Here is a 13,537-nt window from a genome sequence, read left to right as displayed (position 1 = left end):
TCCTGATCCCGACAATCTTGAAAAAGATGAGATCCAGCTCTACGACACTAATCCTAATAGCGCCAGACTGGCCCAAGAGAGCATGGTACACTATCTTAAGAGAAATGTTGATCAGAGATCCGTTTCCCCTTCCATACAGGAAAGACCTGTTATTACAGGGTCTGCTGGAACATCCAAATCTCAACAAACTGAGATTGACTGCCTGGATCCTGAGAGAAAGGACTCTCGGATAAGGTAATTTCAACTCTGCAACAGTGTCGTAAACCTGTAACCTCTGCCATATATGCAAAAATATGGAAAAGGTTTTCATCCTGGTTATCCCAGACGCCCAGGAACCAAAACACCATTAGTAGGTTACATACTAGATTTCCTTCAGAAAGGGTTTGATCTAGGTTTAAAACCCAGCACGCTAAAAGTTCAGATTTCAGTTGTTATTTAGACATTCTCTTAGCAGACCATAGGTGGATCAAAATATTAATCAAGGCAGTTTCCAGAATGTGGCTCACCCTGAGACAGACGGTTCCCCCGTGGGATTTAAATGTGGTTCTAAATAGCCTGTGTAGCTCTCCCTTTGAACCCATTGACCAGATATCTAATAAGTTACTGTCCTTCAAAACTGTATTCCTGCTAGCAATCACTACAGCCCGTAGAATAGGCGACATACAGGCCCTGTCGATTACTGAGCCCTTTCTAAAAATCCTAGACGATAGAATAATTTTAAAAATGGATCAGTCCTTTTTACCTAAAGTTTTCACAGAGTCCATAGCATTTTCCCCTTCCATCGCTCTGCTATCTATTTTCCCGGGGCGGAGCTCACATGTTAAAAAAGGTTCATTGAGGCTCTTTGTGCTGGCCATGAGACAAATTATCCCGCGTAATTGGAAGTCAGCTGAGAGATTGAAAAGGGTCACCTGGGCATCGGCTCTGGATGCGCTGCTTCACACGGAAGAGATGTGTGCCTCTGATCGTAACCAGGTTCCGGCGTTTCTCCGGAGTTGGGAGCCATGGTCCAGGTTTAGATCTTCTGTTTCGTTCTCGGGTTGGGTGGCATCCGGGGTGCTCCCTGATTCCCCTCCTTAATACTACCCAGCTATTCTCTAGCTATGCCCTACAATTTCTCCTCCCCCCCCCCCCCCTCCTTTTGTGTGTCGTCCTGTCTCCCCACATGTTTGTCTAGATGGTCTGGAATTATTGGCCCTTACATCATTTGCTTGAGGCCTTGTTGAGCCCTTCAGGGCCTATGTCTCCGCCGTCTTCTGTAAGCTGATTGTTTGCTTGCTTATACTAATACAGTTACTTCCGCAAGCCTTGTCCTTGATGCGGTTTTGCTGTTTACAGTTGCATGTCGCAATGTAACCTTATGTGCGGTTTGTATACTGCAATGTGTGATGTTCTTTTATGAGTACAAATGATAATTATATCAATAAAATCTTATTGAACCATAAAGTTTTCACAGAGAACAGGAGAGAATACTTCCTTCATTTTGTACCGCCCCCCAAAATGTACAGGAGGAAAGGTTCCACTGCTTGGACGTGAGGAGAACCGTCCTCACTAGGGTTGGACAATATCAAAAATATTCAGACGATAACGATATAAAAAAATTTATCGCAATGCCGATATATATCGCGATAAATACCAGTTTTAAAGAAATAAAACACAAAGAGACGTTATACTGTATGGGGGGACACAAGGGGACGTTAAACCGTACGGGGGGGGGACACAAGGGGACGTTAAACTGTACGGGGGTAACACAAGGGGACGTTAAACTGTACGGGAGGGACACAAGGGGACGTTGTACTGTACCGGGGGGGGGACACAAGGGGACGTTGTACTGTACCGAGGGGGGGACACAAGGGGACGTTGTACTGTATCGGGGGGGGGGGGGACACAATGGGACGTTGTACTGTATCGGGGGGGGGGGGACACAATGGGACGTTGTACTGTATTGGGGGGGGGGGACACAAGGGGACGTTGTACTGTACCGGGGTGGGGACACAAGGGGACGTTGTACTGTACCGGGGTGGGGACACAAGGGGACGTTGTACTGTACCGGGGTGGGGACACAAGGGGACGTTGTACTGTACCGGGGTGGGGACACAAGGGGACGTTGTACTGTACCGGGGTGGGGACACAAGGGGACGTTGTACTGTACCGGGGGGGACACAAGGGGACGTTGTACTGTATCGGGGGGGGGGGGACACAAGGGGACGTTGTACTGTACCGGGGGGAGACACAAGGGGACGTTGTACTGTACCGGGGGGGGGGGGGGGGGGGGAAGACACAAGGGGACGTTGTACTGTACCGGGGGGGGGGGGGACACAAGGGGACGTTGTACTGTATAGCATGTAGCGGAGCTGTGTGTGTACAGGGTGCATGCAGCAGTGTAGCATGTAGCAGAGCAGGAAGTCTGGCAGGGACTCGGTGACACGTGTCTGACTCATTCAATTCTTTTAACTAATAAACTCTCAGACGATTATCTGAGTCCCTGCAATAACTATACATTGTAAGTCCCTCCTGACCTTCGATTCACTGGAGACTGAGCGGACTCAGCAGTCGCTGCTGTACTGCGCTGCTCAACTCAGCCTGGGGGCGTCACCTGATTCTGACGTGAGACGTCGGTCGGTGGGCGGAGACAGCACATTCGGAGCAAGCAGGAGGAGCCGCTGCTGGAAGAAACTGGTAGATAATGATGGGGGAGGGCAGCCGCGGACGCAGTTTTTAAAGCGATGACGTCACAAAATATACAGTGGTATTTAGGAAACTGCGATATCGCCATATCGCCGTTTTTTTAATACCACGGTATATCGTGATACCGGTATATCGCCCAACCCTATCCTCGCCTACCTTGAACGGACAATACCGTGGAGAAAATCAGCAAATCTATTCATCCAATAAAGGATGCAAAGCTTCAAAGCCTTTACTTGCCTGGTGGATCAAGGAAACCATCAAAGAATCCTATAATCTGCAGAATTTATTATGCCCCATATCTTTAAGAGCTCATTCGACAAGAGCCATGGCTACAACATGGGCAGAAAAGGCAGGGGCATCAATTGATCAGATCTGCAGAGCCGCAACCTGGTCTACTTCCTCTAACCTTTGTCAAGCACTATAGACTAGACACAGACACAGGACTTTGCTTTTGGCTGGAAGGTCCTACAGACCAACTAAGATTTCGGTCTAAGTTGTTAGTTCTGCATGGGTGCTGTCATGGAGGCCGTCCTGTACTTTCACTTTACACTGGGCCTCTCCCTTGCATTACTCCCTCCCGGATGTGCCCCAGCCCTATTAATACCTCATATTTTTTTATTTTCTCTTTGATCCATTCCCCCACGGCCCCTGCCATGTCAAAGAACCAGTCACCTCCACTCCCTCCGGGAAGCCCAGACATCTCAGGTTGAGCCTCCTAGACCTATTTTCCAGGTCCAGTATTTTATTTTTAAGTACTATACTATATTTTCCTCCTTTTTAGGATAGTGTTTGTTTTTTTTGTTTTTTTTACTATTGTCTGCAGTAGGTCCTCAGAATCGGATGTTCTCTTCTCCACTTCTGATAACCTTTCTTTATATTTTTGTAAATCCTTCCTGAGGAATCCCACAGTCTCCTTAATATTCTGTCTGGAGAGAGAGGTCCTGTATTGCCAGGTTACTTATTTATTTATTTTTCTTGGAATATATCCTGCAAACTAGGCACCTGTTCCTCCTGATTGGGGGCGTTTTTCCCCCCGCCTTTTTAGATGTTTATTTCCGCTCTCCTCAGACTGGAATTCAATATCCGATAATCTCATATTGGCGTTCTCTATTGGCCTAAAGGGCTCCCCATCCTGGGTTTGGGAAATATCTTCTTTCTTCCTCCTAGGGGGGCTGGTCTGTCCACTCATATTGGTCAGCACTTGTTTCAGTTTTTCTGCTATAAAGTCTCCACTAGGAGCTGCCTGCAAAGTCTGGGGCCCTCCCTCTGGGTCCTGGATGCATCATCGGGCTGGTGTTCCTGGGCAGTCCCAGCATTACCGTGAGGTGATGCTGACACGCCGGATCTTCCTGGCGGTGTTCAGGAAGTCCGGGGCATTTCTCTGCCTCCCTGCCAGGACATCTTAGAGGCGGGGGGTGGGGGGGGGGAGAGAGGTTTTTTCCACTGACCTGTGCATGAACCGGAAGTTGTGTGGCGCAACTTCCAGTATTTGGAACACACGCAGTGAGAATTCTGAAAGTGGTAGAGGGACGACTTCTACTGAGGCCGCATGGGGTCATCGGCAGGGACCCGACCTAGGGTATTTAAAACCCTTCAGTGCGCAGTCAGAAGGAGCTCAGCCAGCCTACAAGCATCGGTGGATCTCTTACAGAAGACACTCTATCCCTGTCTGCTATAATGGAGGATGAGAGTAGTCAGCGCGCCAACGTACAAGAGGGTTATGACGCCAGACCGGTACTCCTGGTGGGGTAATGGGGTCAATCCCCAACGTTTATTCTCCTCTGTCAGGTTCTAATAGGGCTTGTTCTAATTTTTTTTATTTTAGAGTGTCAAAGAGGGCCCTAGGAAAGCTACCACAAAGACCAGAGGGAAAGAGTGTGCTGTATGCAAGTCTAAGCTCGCCCCTTTCTGGTCTAAGTTATTATGTCAGTATTGTGTGGATAAGGCTACTTTCACACTCGCGTTTTGGCTTTCCGTTTGTGAGATCAGTCATGGGCTCTCACAAGCGGTCAAAAATTGATCAGTTTTGCCCTAATGCATATTGAATGGAAAAGGATCCGCCCAGAATGCATCAGTTTGCCTCCGATCAGTCTCCATTCCGCTCTGGAGGTTGACACCAAAACTCTGCCTGCAGCCCCGCTTCCTCTCACCCCTCAGGTGATACAATCCTTAATCTGGTGGCTGGATCCTTCAAATCTGTCTCAGGGCCTCCCTTGGGATCTACAGGAGCAGATAACCATCACCAGAGACGCCAGTCCGACCGGGTGGGGCACCTATTGTCAGTGGGGCGTTCGACAGGGGGTATGGAGCTCAATGGAGAGTCAGGACTCCCAGAACTTGAGAGAGCTCAGAGCAGTTTTAATTGCCTTAAGAGAATTCCTACCCATAATACAAGGAAAGGAAATAAAAATCTTCTCAGACAATGCCACGGTGGTATCCTACCTAAACCATCAAGGAGGGACCAGATCAAAAAAATCTTATGTCCTTAGCCGCAGAAATTTTTCTCCTGATGGTGTTTAAACCAATAAGTCTTCAACCAGATAATTTAGCCCTGGGGCCATCCTCAAGTAGACCTATTCGCAACCAGAGAAAACAAAAAATGCAACCTATTCTTTTCCCTAAAATCAGAAGATTCTCCGATAGGAATAGACGCCTTCTCCCTTCCATGGCTGAATCGGCTTCTTCCGAGAGTCTTACAAAAGCAGAGGCAGGAACTGACCAGGATCATTTTGATCGCCCCCTTCTGGCCAAGGAGAACATGGTTCATCTGGTTAAGAAAGCTTTCTCTAACAGATCCATGGATTCTTCCGGACAGGCAGGATCTGTTGTTTCAGGGTCCTGTCTTCCATCCGGAAGTGAGACACCTTCATCTAACAGCCTGGTATTTGAAAGGGAAATCCTAGAACGCAGAGGTCTATCTAAGGAAGTTATATCTACCCTATTATCATGTAGATAAAAAGTAACCTCTACCATTTACCTCAGAATATGGAAGACTCTTAAACTTCTCTAGAAACCCGGTAGATCCCTTGAGTTCTCCTATGTGTAAAATATTAGATTTTTTACAAAGGGGTTTCGATAAGAACCTAAAACCTGGCACTCTTAATGTACAAGTTTCTGCCCTTAGTGCTTTTTTTGATTGGCAATAGGGAAATCATCATTGGATTAGGAGATTATTTAAAACAATTAGTAGGATTAAACCTGTGATTAGACCCTCAGTTTCCCCGTGGGATCTTAATCTAGTTTTGTATAGAATGATGGTGCCTCCTTTTGAACCACTGCAGGATTTTTCTATTAAAAATGTGTCGTTTAAAACTGTGTTTCTAGTGGCAATTACCTCTGCCAGGGAGATTGTGCCTTTTCAGCCTCCCTTATACTAACATCTTGGAGGATAGAGTGCTCATTAAACCAGATCCTTCCTTTCTACCTAAAGTGGTCTCCCTGTTTCATAGAACCCAAGACATTGTTCTTCCATCCCTGTGTCAGTCCCCAAAGAATGAGAAAGAGAGGAATCTCCATTGTCTAGATGTGAAAAGAGGCCTGTCTGAATACTTGAAAGTCAATGGAGAAAATCCTCTAGACTTTTTGTAGAATTTGGGGGTAGAAAGGTCTCAAAACTTCTTCTAGAACACTGATGGATAGTGGGTGCTATTACCTTAGCCTATTCCTCAGCGGGGGAAACTCCTCCTTTGGAATTTGGTGCTCACTCAGCCAGATGCATTAGCCCTCTCTGCCTAAGAGATAGAAATGTATCTCTAGAACAAATTTGTAGGCCTGATATCTGGAAGTCTCCATGTACTTTTTTTGTCACTAAAGATTAGATTTAGACTCTAAGGACTGGCTGGCTATCTTTTGGCAGGCTATAGCCCCCCCTCCCCCTAAGCTAATACTATTCTAGTTGTCTCTCAAGGGTGCTGTCATGGGCGGAAGGTAAATTTTAAGATTACACTTACAGGTAATCCCTTTTCCATGAGGCCATGACAGTGTGTGTGTGTATGTATGTATGTATGTATGTATGTATATGTACAGTACAGACCAAAAGTTTGGACACACCTTCTCATTCAAAGAGTTTTCTTTATTTTCATGACTATGAAAATTGTAGATTCACACTGAAGGCATCAAAACTATGAATTAACACATGTGGAATTATATACATAACAAAAAAGTGTGAAACAACTGAAAATATGTCATATTCTAGGTTCTTCAAAGTAGCCACCTTTTGCTTTGATTACTGCTTTGCACACTCTTGGCATTCTCTTGATGAGCTTCAAGAGGTAGTCACCTGAAATGGTTTTCACTTCACAGGTATGCCCTGTCAGGTTTAATAAGTGGGATTCCTTGCCTTATAAATGGGGTTGGGACCATCAGTTGCGTTGTGGAGAAGTCAGGTGGATACACAGCTGATAGTCCTACTGAATAGACTGTTAGCTGCTTTTTTCTTGCCATAATACAAATTCTAAGTAAAGAAAAACGAGTGGCCATCATTACTTTAAGAAATGAAGGTCATTCAGTCCGAAAAATTGGGAAAACTTTGAAAGTGTCCCCAAGTGCAGTCACAAAAACCATCAAGCGCTAGAAAGAAACTGGCTCACATGCGGACCGCCCCAGGAAAGGAAGACCAAGATTCACCTCTGCTGCGGAGGATAAGTTCATCCGAATCACCAGCCTCAGAAATCGCAGGTTAACAGCAGCTCAGATTAGAGACCAGGTCAATGCCACACAGAGTTCTAGCAGCAGACGCATCTCTAGAACAACTGTTAAGAGGAGACTGTGAATCAGGCCTTCATGGTAGAATATCTGCTAGGAAACCACTGCTAAGGACAGGCAACAAGCAGAAGAGACTTGTTTGGGCTAAAGAACACAAGGAATGGACATTAGACCAGTGGAAATCTGTGCTTTGGTCTGATGAGTCCAAATTTGAGATCTTTGGTTCCAACCACCGTGTCTTTGTGCGACGCAGAAAAGGTGAACGGATGGACTCTACATGCCTGGTTCCCACCGTGAAGCATGGAGGAGGAGGTGTGATGGCGTGGGGGTGCTTTGCTGGTGACACTGTTGGGGATTTATTTGAAGGCTTACTGAACCAGCATGGCTACCACAGCATCTTGCAGCGGCATGCTATTCCATCCGGTTTGCGTTTTTAGTTGGACCATCATTTATTTTTCAACAGGACAATGACCCCCAAACATACCTCCAGGCTGTGTAAGGGCTATTTGACCATGAAGGAGAGTGATGGGGTGCTGCGCCAGATGACCTGGCCTCCACAGTCACCGGACCTGAACCCAATCGAGATGGTTTGGGGTGAGCTGGACCGCAGAGTGAAGGCAAAAGGGCCAACAAGTGCTAAGCATCTCTGGGAACTCCTTCAAGACTGTTGGAAGACCATTTCAGGTGACTACCTCTTGAAGCTCATCAAGAGAATGCCAAGAGTGTGCAAAGCAGTAATCAAAGCAAAAGGTGGCTACTTTGAAGAACCTAGACTATGACATATTTTCAGTTGTTTCACACTTTTTTGTTATGTATATAATTCCACATGTGTTAATTCATAGTTTTGATGCCTTCAGTGTGAATCTACAATTTTCATAGTCATGAAAATAAAGAAAACGCTTTTTGAATGAGAAGGTGTGTCCAATCTTTTGGTCTGTACTGTATATATACTTACATACATGCAGAAGGACCCAGCTTTGCACGGGTATATTTCATCTATTTCATTTTGTTTCCGTGTGTCGTAAAAAGATAGTTTCCCCCATAACACTGACCTCCACAGTGCCTGCCCCTTTAACAATTACTTTTTCAGTGGTCGCCCCTTTAACAGTGGCCAAAGTTTCCCCCAAAAAAGTGTAGATACTTCTTAAAGAGGACCTTTCACTGCTCTTGACATTACCATTTAAATACCTGGCAGTGTAGGGCATATTGATGAGAGGGATATATATTTTTGATCTGTGGGCTGCTCCGTTCCCCTGCTGTGCCCCTGTTCTGTTTCCCACCCATCGGTACAGGGAGGAGGAGACGGCCATGTTTCTCGAGGGGCGCCTCCTTCTCCCTGTCTGTGAGCTGGCCAGTTACAACAGAGAGCGTCACAGTCAGGGAGAAGGTGAGCTTTTTATTTCTCCCTTGCTGGCCAACTGACTACGCTGCATTTGAGGGAAATAAAACATGCTCCCTGCATGGCACACATGATCAATTTAGTCATGCAACGCTTTTTGAAAAAGTACACTGGCTTGCAGGGGGTGCTGGCCTGTCCTTGCATTACAGCCATTATTATGTGGCAAAGAGCGCCCTCCTGGACTTGAAGTGACAACATGGCCTGTGGTGTTCCAACTCATTGGAATTCCATCTTGCATATGCTAGAGCGTATGTATGAGCAGCGTAAAGCTGTGAATGATTGTCGTGCTCCAGACCCCCTAAGCAAGGGAGCATGTGTTGTTTTGAGGTCAGGCAGTGCGTACTCTGGTTCTCCGAAGAGGCTTCCAGATTTGAACCTCGTTATAAAGCAAAATTGGGAATGTTTTCCTGTTACCAAAAGGGAGGCTAAACTACTTTTATTACCAGGAAACACCAGCTTGCTGCAGCTTCTGGGAGCCGACGCATGCTTGTCTAATAAATAGAAAAACCGTCACGGCACTCTAGTGATATGCAGTTAAATCAGTTTTTAATCCAGCTTAAGTAAAACAAAGGCCGATGTTTCTTCTTGTGCCATACCTTGTTTATGGCCTTGTTCAATGCAATGGGGTATGTGACAGTGCAGCTTTCATCATGCTGGAGGAAAATCCTGCCCACAAGCAGAAGCTGCAGCAGCCAGTTCAGTATCATCGATATGATGGAGCAATGTTTTCATGTGCTCCAGTGCCTCTACTTTTCAGTGTCGAGTTCTGTTTACCTAGTTCATCTGTATTGCTCATGCTCCTATCTAGTATCCAGCTTGCCTGAGTCTGCTAACCAAGCTTCTCTCTTTGACTGGTTGGTTGGCACAGTGGGGCCACACTCGCTAATCTGTAATACATATGGCTGCTGCTACCGCACTGCCGCTGCTGCTACTCCCTGCCGCTAATCCTCCTCTTGCCACTTCCATTACTGCTACTGCCACTACTATTACACTATCCACGTCCACACTATACTGCAGCAGCTCCAAATTAAAAAGGAGAATTTTTCCAGTCTTATTCAGAACAAGCCACCATTTAATTTTTAATTTTTCTGATGAACACTTGTGTGTGTATAAATAGGGAAAGCATTCTTCCCCTGTTAACGCATAATTTTTGGACACTTGTGCCCAGAAGTAGCAATAACACCTGTACAAATGTCATAGATGCCTGTTCAGGCCATTTTACTCCCTGGAAAAAGTCTAAGGTGTACCAATACACTTTAGACTTTTCCCTGCCATTCATCAGCGCAGTGAGCATAGTGATTGGTCAGTTTGAGCGGGCTGCCGGAGCTTATGCCACACCCCTCTGAAGTAAGGAAGCAGGCGCACGATCCTCACTTGCTGTGTAGTGAAATTTAGTGGGGGTCCCGGATCTGAGCGCCTTGTTTTTCCCTATAGTGATGAGTCTGCAGTGCTCAGCCCAGTGCCGTGTCTCCTCCCTGCTGAGTGCGGTACCGAGGACAGCCTCAATAGAAGATCTAGGGGACTGTCTTCACTACCACGCTTAGCAGTAAGGAAAAGTCAGCGAGGGTCTCGGCGCTAGACACGCCAACAGGAGACCAACAGCAAGCAACACCAACCTCAGACTTGGGTCTGACTGCCAGCTGCAAGACAGCGAGGACACGGGAGAGAGACCCTCAGGGCAGGTCATTCTATTGTCCCATAGCCATAAAAATAAAGCAGGAGCAGCTTATAGGTGCAGCAGACTGTGATGTGCCTGTGTACCCGGTGCGGGGCCCAGCACAAGCCTCCTGGCTGATACACAGATGTCACCGCATGACTGACTTACAGATACCCCTACTCTCATTGCCAATGCAAATCCTGGAGATAACAGGGGAGAAGAGAGGAGGCTGCAAGCACCATGACACAGGAGGCTGCATGAGCGTTAGGGTCGAGTTCACACATAGACAGTAGTGGCCAAGGAAAAGCATCACTGTCCCACTATATACCATACACTATTAAACAATGCGCACTATAGTCCAGGACACTATCACACTATATACTGTATCACTATGTACACTATAACAGTATATACAGTACATTATCACACTATGTACACTATAATAGTATAACAGGACACAATCACACTGCATCCCACTATGTGCACTACATACAGTACATTATCACACTGTGCAACCCTAAGCCTACCACCCTGACCTTGCAGAGCCCTGTGCTACCCTAACCCTACATAGCCTCATTCTGTGCCAACCTGACCCTGCAGAGCTCTCGGTGCCACACTAAGCCTACATAGCCTCATACCGTGCCAACCTGACCCTGCAGAGCTCTCATTGCCACACTAAGCCTACATAGCCTCATACCGTGCAAACCTGACCCTGCAGAGCTTTCTGTGCCACCCTAAGCCTACATAGCCTCATACTGTGCCAACCTGACTCTGCAGAGCTCTCTGTGCCACCCTAAGACTATGTAGCATTAGCATCCAATTTGAGACCACTGTTAACTGCCTGAATAAGGTACGTTAAAAACAACTTTGTGTTCTTTTAAAAAAATAAAAATAAATCGGTTCTCCACCAAATCTGCCGATCAGGCTAGTAGTGTGAACTGGTGTATAAAGGATATTTATAAATACTTCTACACCAGAGCGAGTTGAGGAGGAAGTATTTATAAATATCCTTTATACACCAGTTCACACTACTAGCCTGATCGCCAGATTTGGTGGAGAACCGTTTTCTTTTCTAAATAAAAGAACACAATAAAGTTGTTTTTAACGTACCTTATTCAGGCAGTTAATAGTTTTCAATGGCAGTACGTCCATTTTCTTTCAAAAAGCAGTTAACTACAATCTGAGACCACTGCAGAGGGGGAAGCTCTCATGTAACAGTGTCCCCAGCTTTAGGCGCTGGAGGAATGACTGTAATAAGGAGTCTACTGTTCGCGTTTATACTAGCAAAAACTGGTGTCACTGTTTTAGGCGGCAGTGGTCTTATGTTTAGTATATGAGGTCAGCTAAATTTTAAGTTTTCTAAATTTGCTATTTATGCATGGACGACAGTTCTAGAATACTAGTAATGGTTTCCCTGCATAAATAGAAACCCCTTAATGTTATGTAGGCCTTCGTATTAACTATTTGAATTACTGTAACTTTCATACTCCTCATCGGCTGAAAATACTCCTCAAAAATGGTAAGAGGAGTATTTTTACTCTTCCTGAAAAAATGTAGCGCGACCTCTGTTTGTGCCGAATAACCCACTCTTTCTTCTGACATTAACTTGTTTCTGTGTGTGTGTATATAAATGGGGGCAAGCATTCTTCCCCCTTTAAGGCATAACGTTTGGATGCTTGGTCCCGACAAGCCTCTTATATATTTTTTTTTTCCCATGTGTATGTGTTTAAACACTATCTGCCCTTGATATGTGGCAATTTTAGGAATCTTTCTAAGGTATAAGCGTTCTAACAATCACATGTTTAAGTCCCCTAAGGGTGCTTAATATAAGTGAAAATATAAAAAAAAGTGTTCTAATCATTCCCTTTCCACATAATAAGAATATCATTAGCATTGCCGTGTTCCAGAATGGCCAAACTTTTAAAACATAAAAATATTTGTTCTGTACGGTAAAAAAAAAATTATGGAAATGGTGTTCACCTCTCTAAAAAAAATATATAATAAAAAGTTATCAAAAAGGCTTACACACTCAGTGGTATCATTGAAAACAGATCATCCTGCAAAAATATGAGCCCTCACACAGCTCCACAGACTTAAATATAAAAAATTGACGGGGGTCCTACTATGGCAAGGCAAATCCCCCAATTTTTTTTTACTATTTAAACACCAAACAAGAAAAACTATAAATTTGGTATCGCTATAGAAAAACATGTGTAGATAATTTGAATTAGAGCAGCACAGCAGTATATAGGTGCAGACGGAGTGCCAACGGCTGTGAAGGCAATCCCCCTTCAAAAAAGTGGCAGGAAAAATTCCACGGCACATCCAAGGCATAAAATAATATTAGGCTTTATTTACCAGACCGCGACGTTTCGATCCACCTCCTGGGATCTTTCTCACCGCTTGAGGAAGAGCCCAGGAGGTGGATCGAAATGTTGCGGTCTGGTGAATAAAGCCTAATATTATTTTACGCCTTGGATGTGCCGTGGAATTTTTCCTGCTATATAAAACATGTTTTTTTTTTATTTTTTTTTTTTTTTTTCCAAATTTCAACCCATTTGGATTTTTTTTTTTTCAACTTCGCACTACATTATATGCAATATTACATGGTACCATTAAAAAGTACAACTTGTCCTGCACAAAAAAAAGCCCTCATATGGCCATATGAGCGGAACAATGAAAAAGATATGGCTCAGTGAAGGCTGAAAGTAAAGAAATTGCAAAAAAAAGGGAAAATCTCTGTCTATAAGGGGTTAAGGAGATTTATCTTGACATTGACAGTATTGTGGATTGAGCCTAAGAATTTCCTACATAATACAAGTGTTTCTAAATGCTCCCTTGCAGAACATTGGATTGATGATGATATATTAGGCATTTAGGTTTAGAGATTGTTCTGATTCAGCCATCATACTTGCTGATAGATGCTAGTGCTCTTCATTTGTATTGATTTATTATTATTTTGCAGAGAGAAGAATACAGAAACTAGCTAAAGAAAGAGCCGGGCAGGCGAGGGTAAGTGTTTTGGTAGTGATTTATGGTAAGAATCTGCACTGTGCTAGTCCGTTTCCTTAAAGGGCTTCTGTCAGCAG

At 44.9% G+C, this 13,537-nt stretch overlaps 1 protein-coding gene across 2 annotated transcripts in view; it reads left to right on the top strand.

The window, feature by feature from the left end:
- The window catches only part of TOMM20 (translocase of outer mitochondrial membrane 20), a 135,985-nt gene that overhangs the window by 18,129 nt on the left and 104,319 nt on the right, over window positions 1-13,537 (top strand). Inside the window, exon 2 of one of the 2 annotated variants that reach the window (XM_044291644.1) lies at window positions 13,414-13,460. The exons of the other annotated variant lie outside the window; for it this stretch is intronic. Coding sequence (XP_044147579.1) covers window positions 13,414-13,460 — 47 coding nt within the window. The remainder of the gene's footprint in view (window positions 1-13,413; window positions 13,461-13,537) is intronic. 2 annotated transcript variants of the gene reach the window in all.

Source organism: Bufo gargarizans, chromosome 4 (genome assembly GCF_014858855.1).
Source record: "Bufo gargarizans isolate SCDJY-AF-19 chromosome 4, ASM1485885v1, whole genome shotgun sequence".
NCBI lineage: Eukaryota > Metazoa > Chordata > Amphibia > Anura > Bufonidae > Bufo > Bufo gargarizans.
Note: the sequence above shows the minus strand (reverse complement) of the source record. Positions and strands in the feature narration are given on the sequence as shown.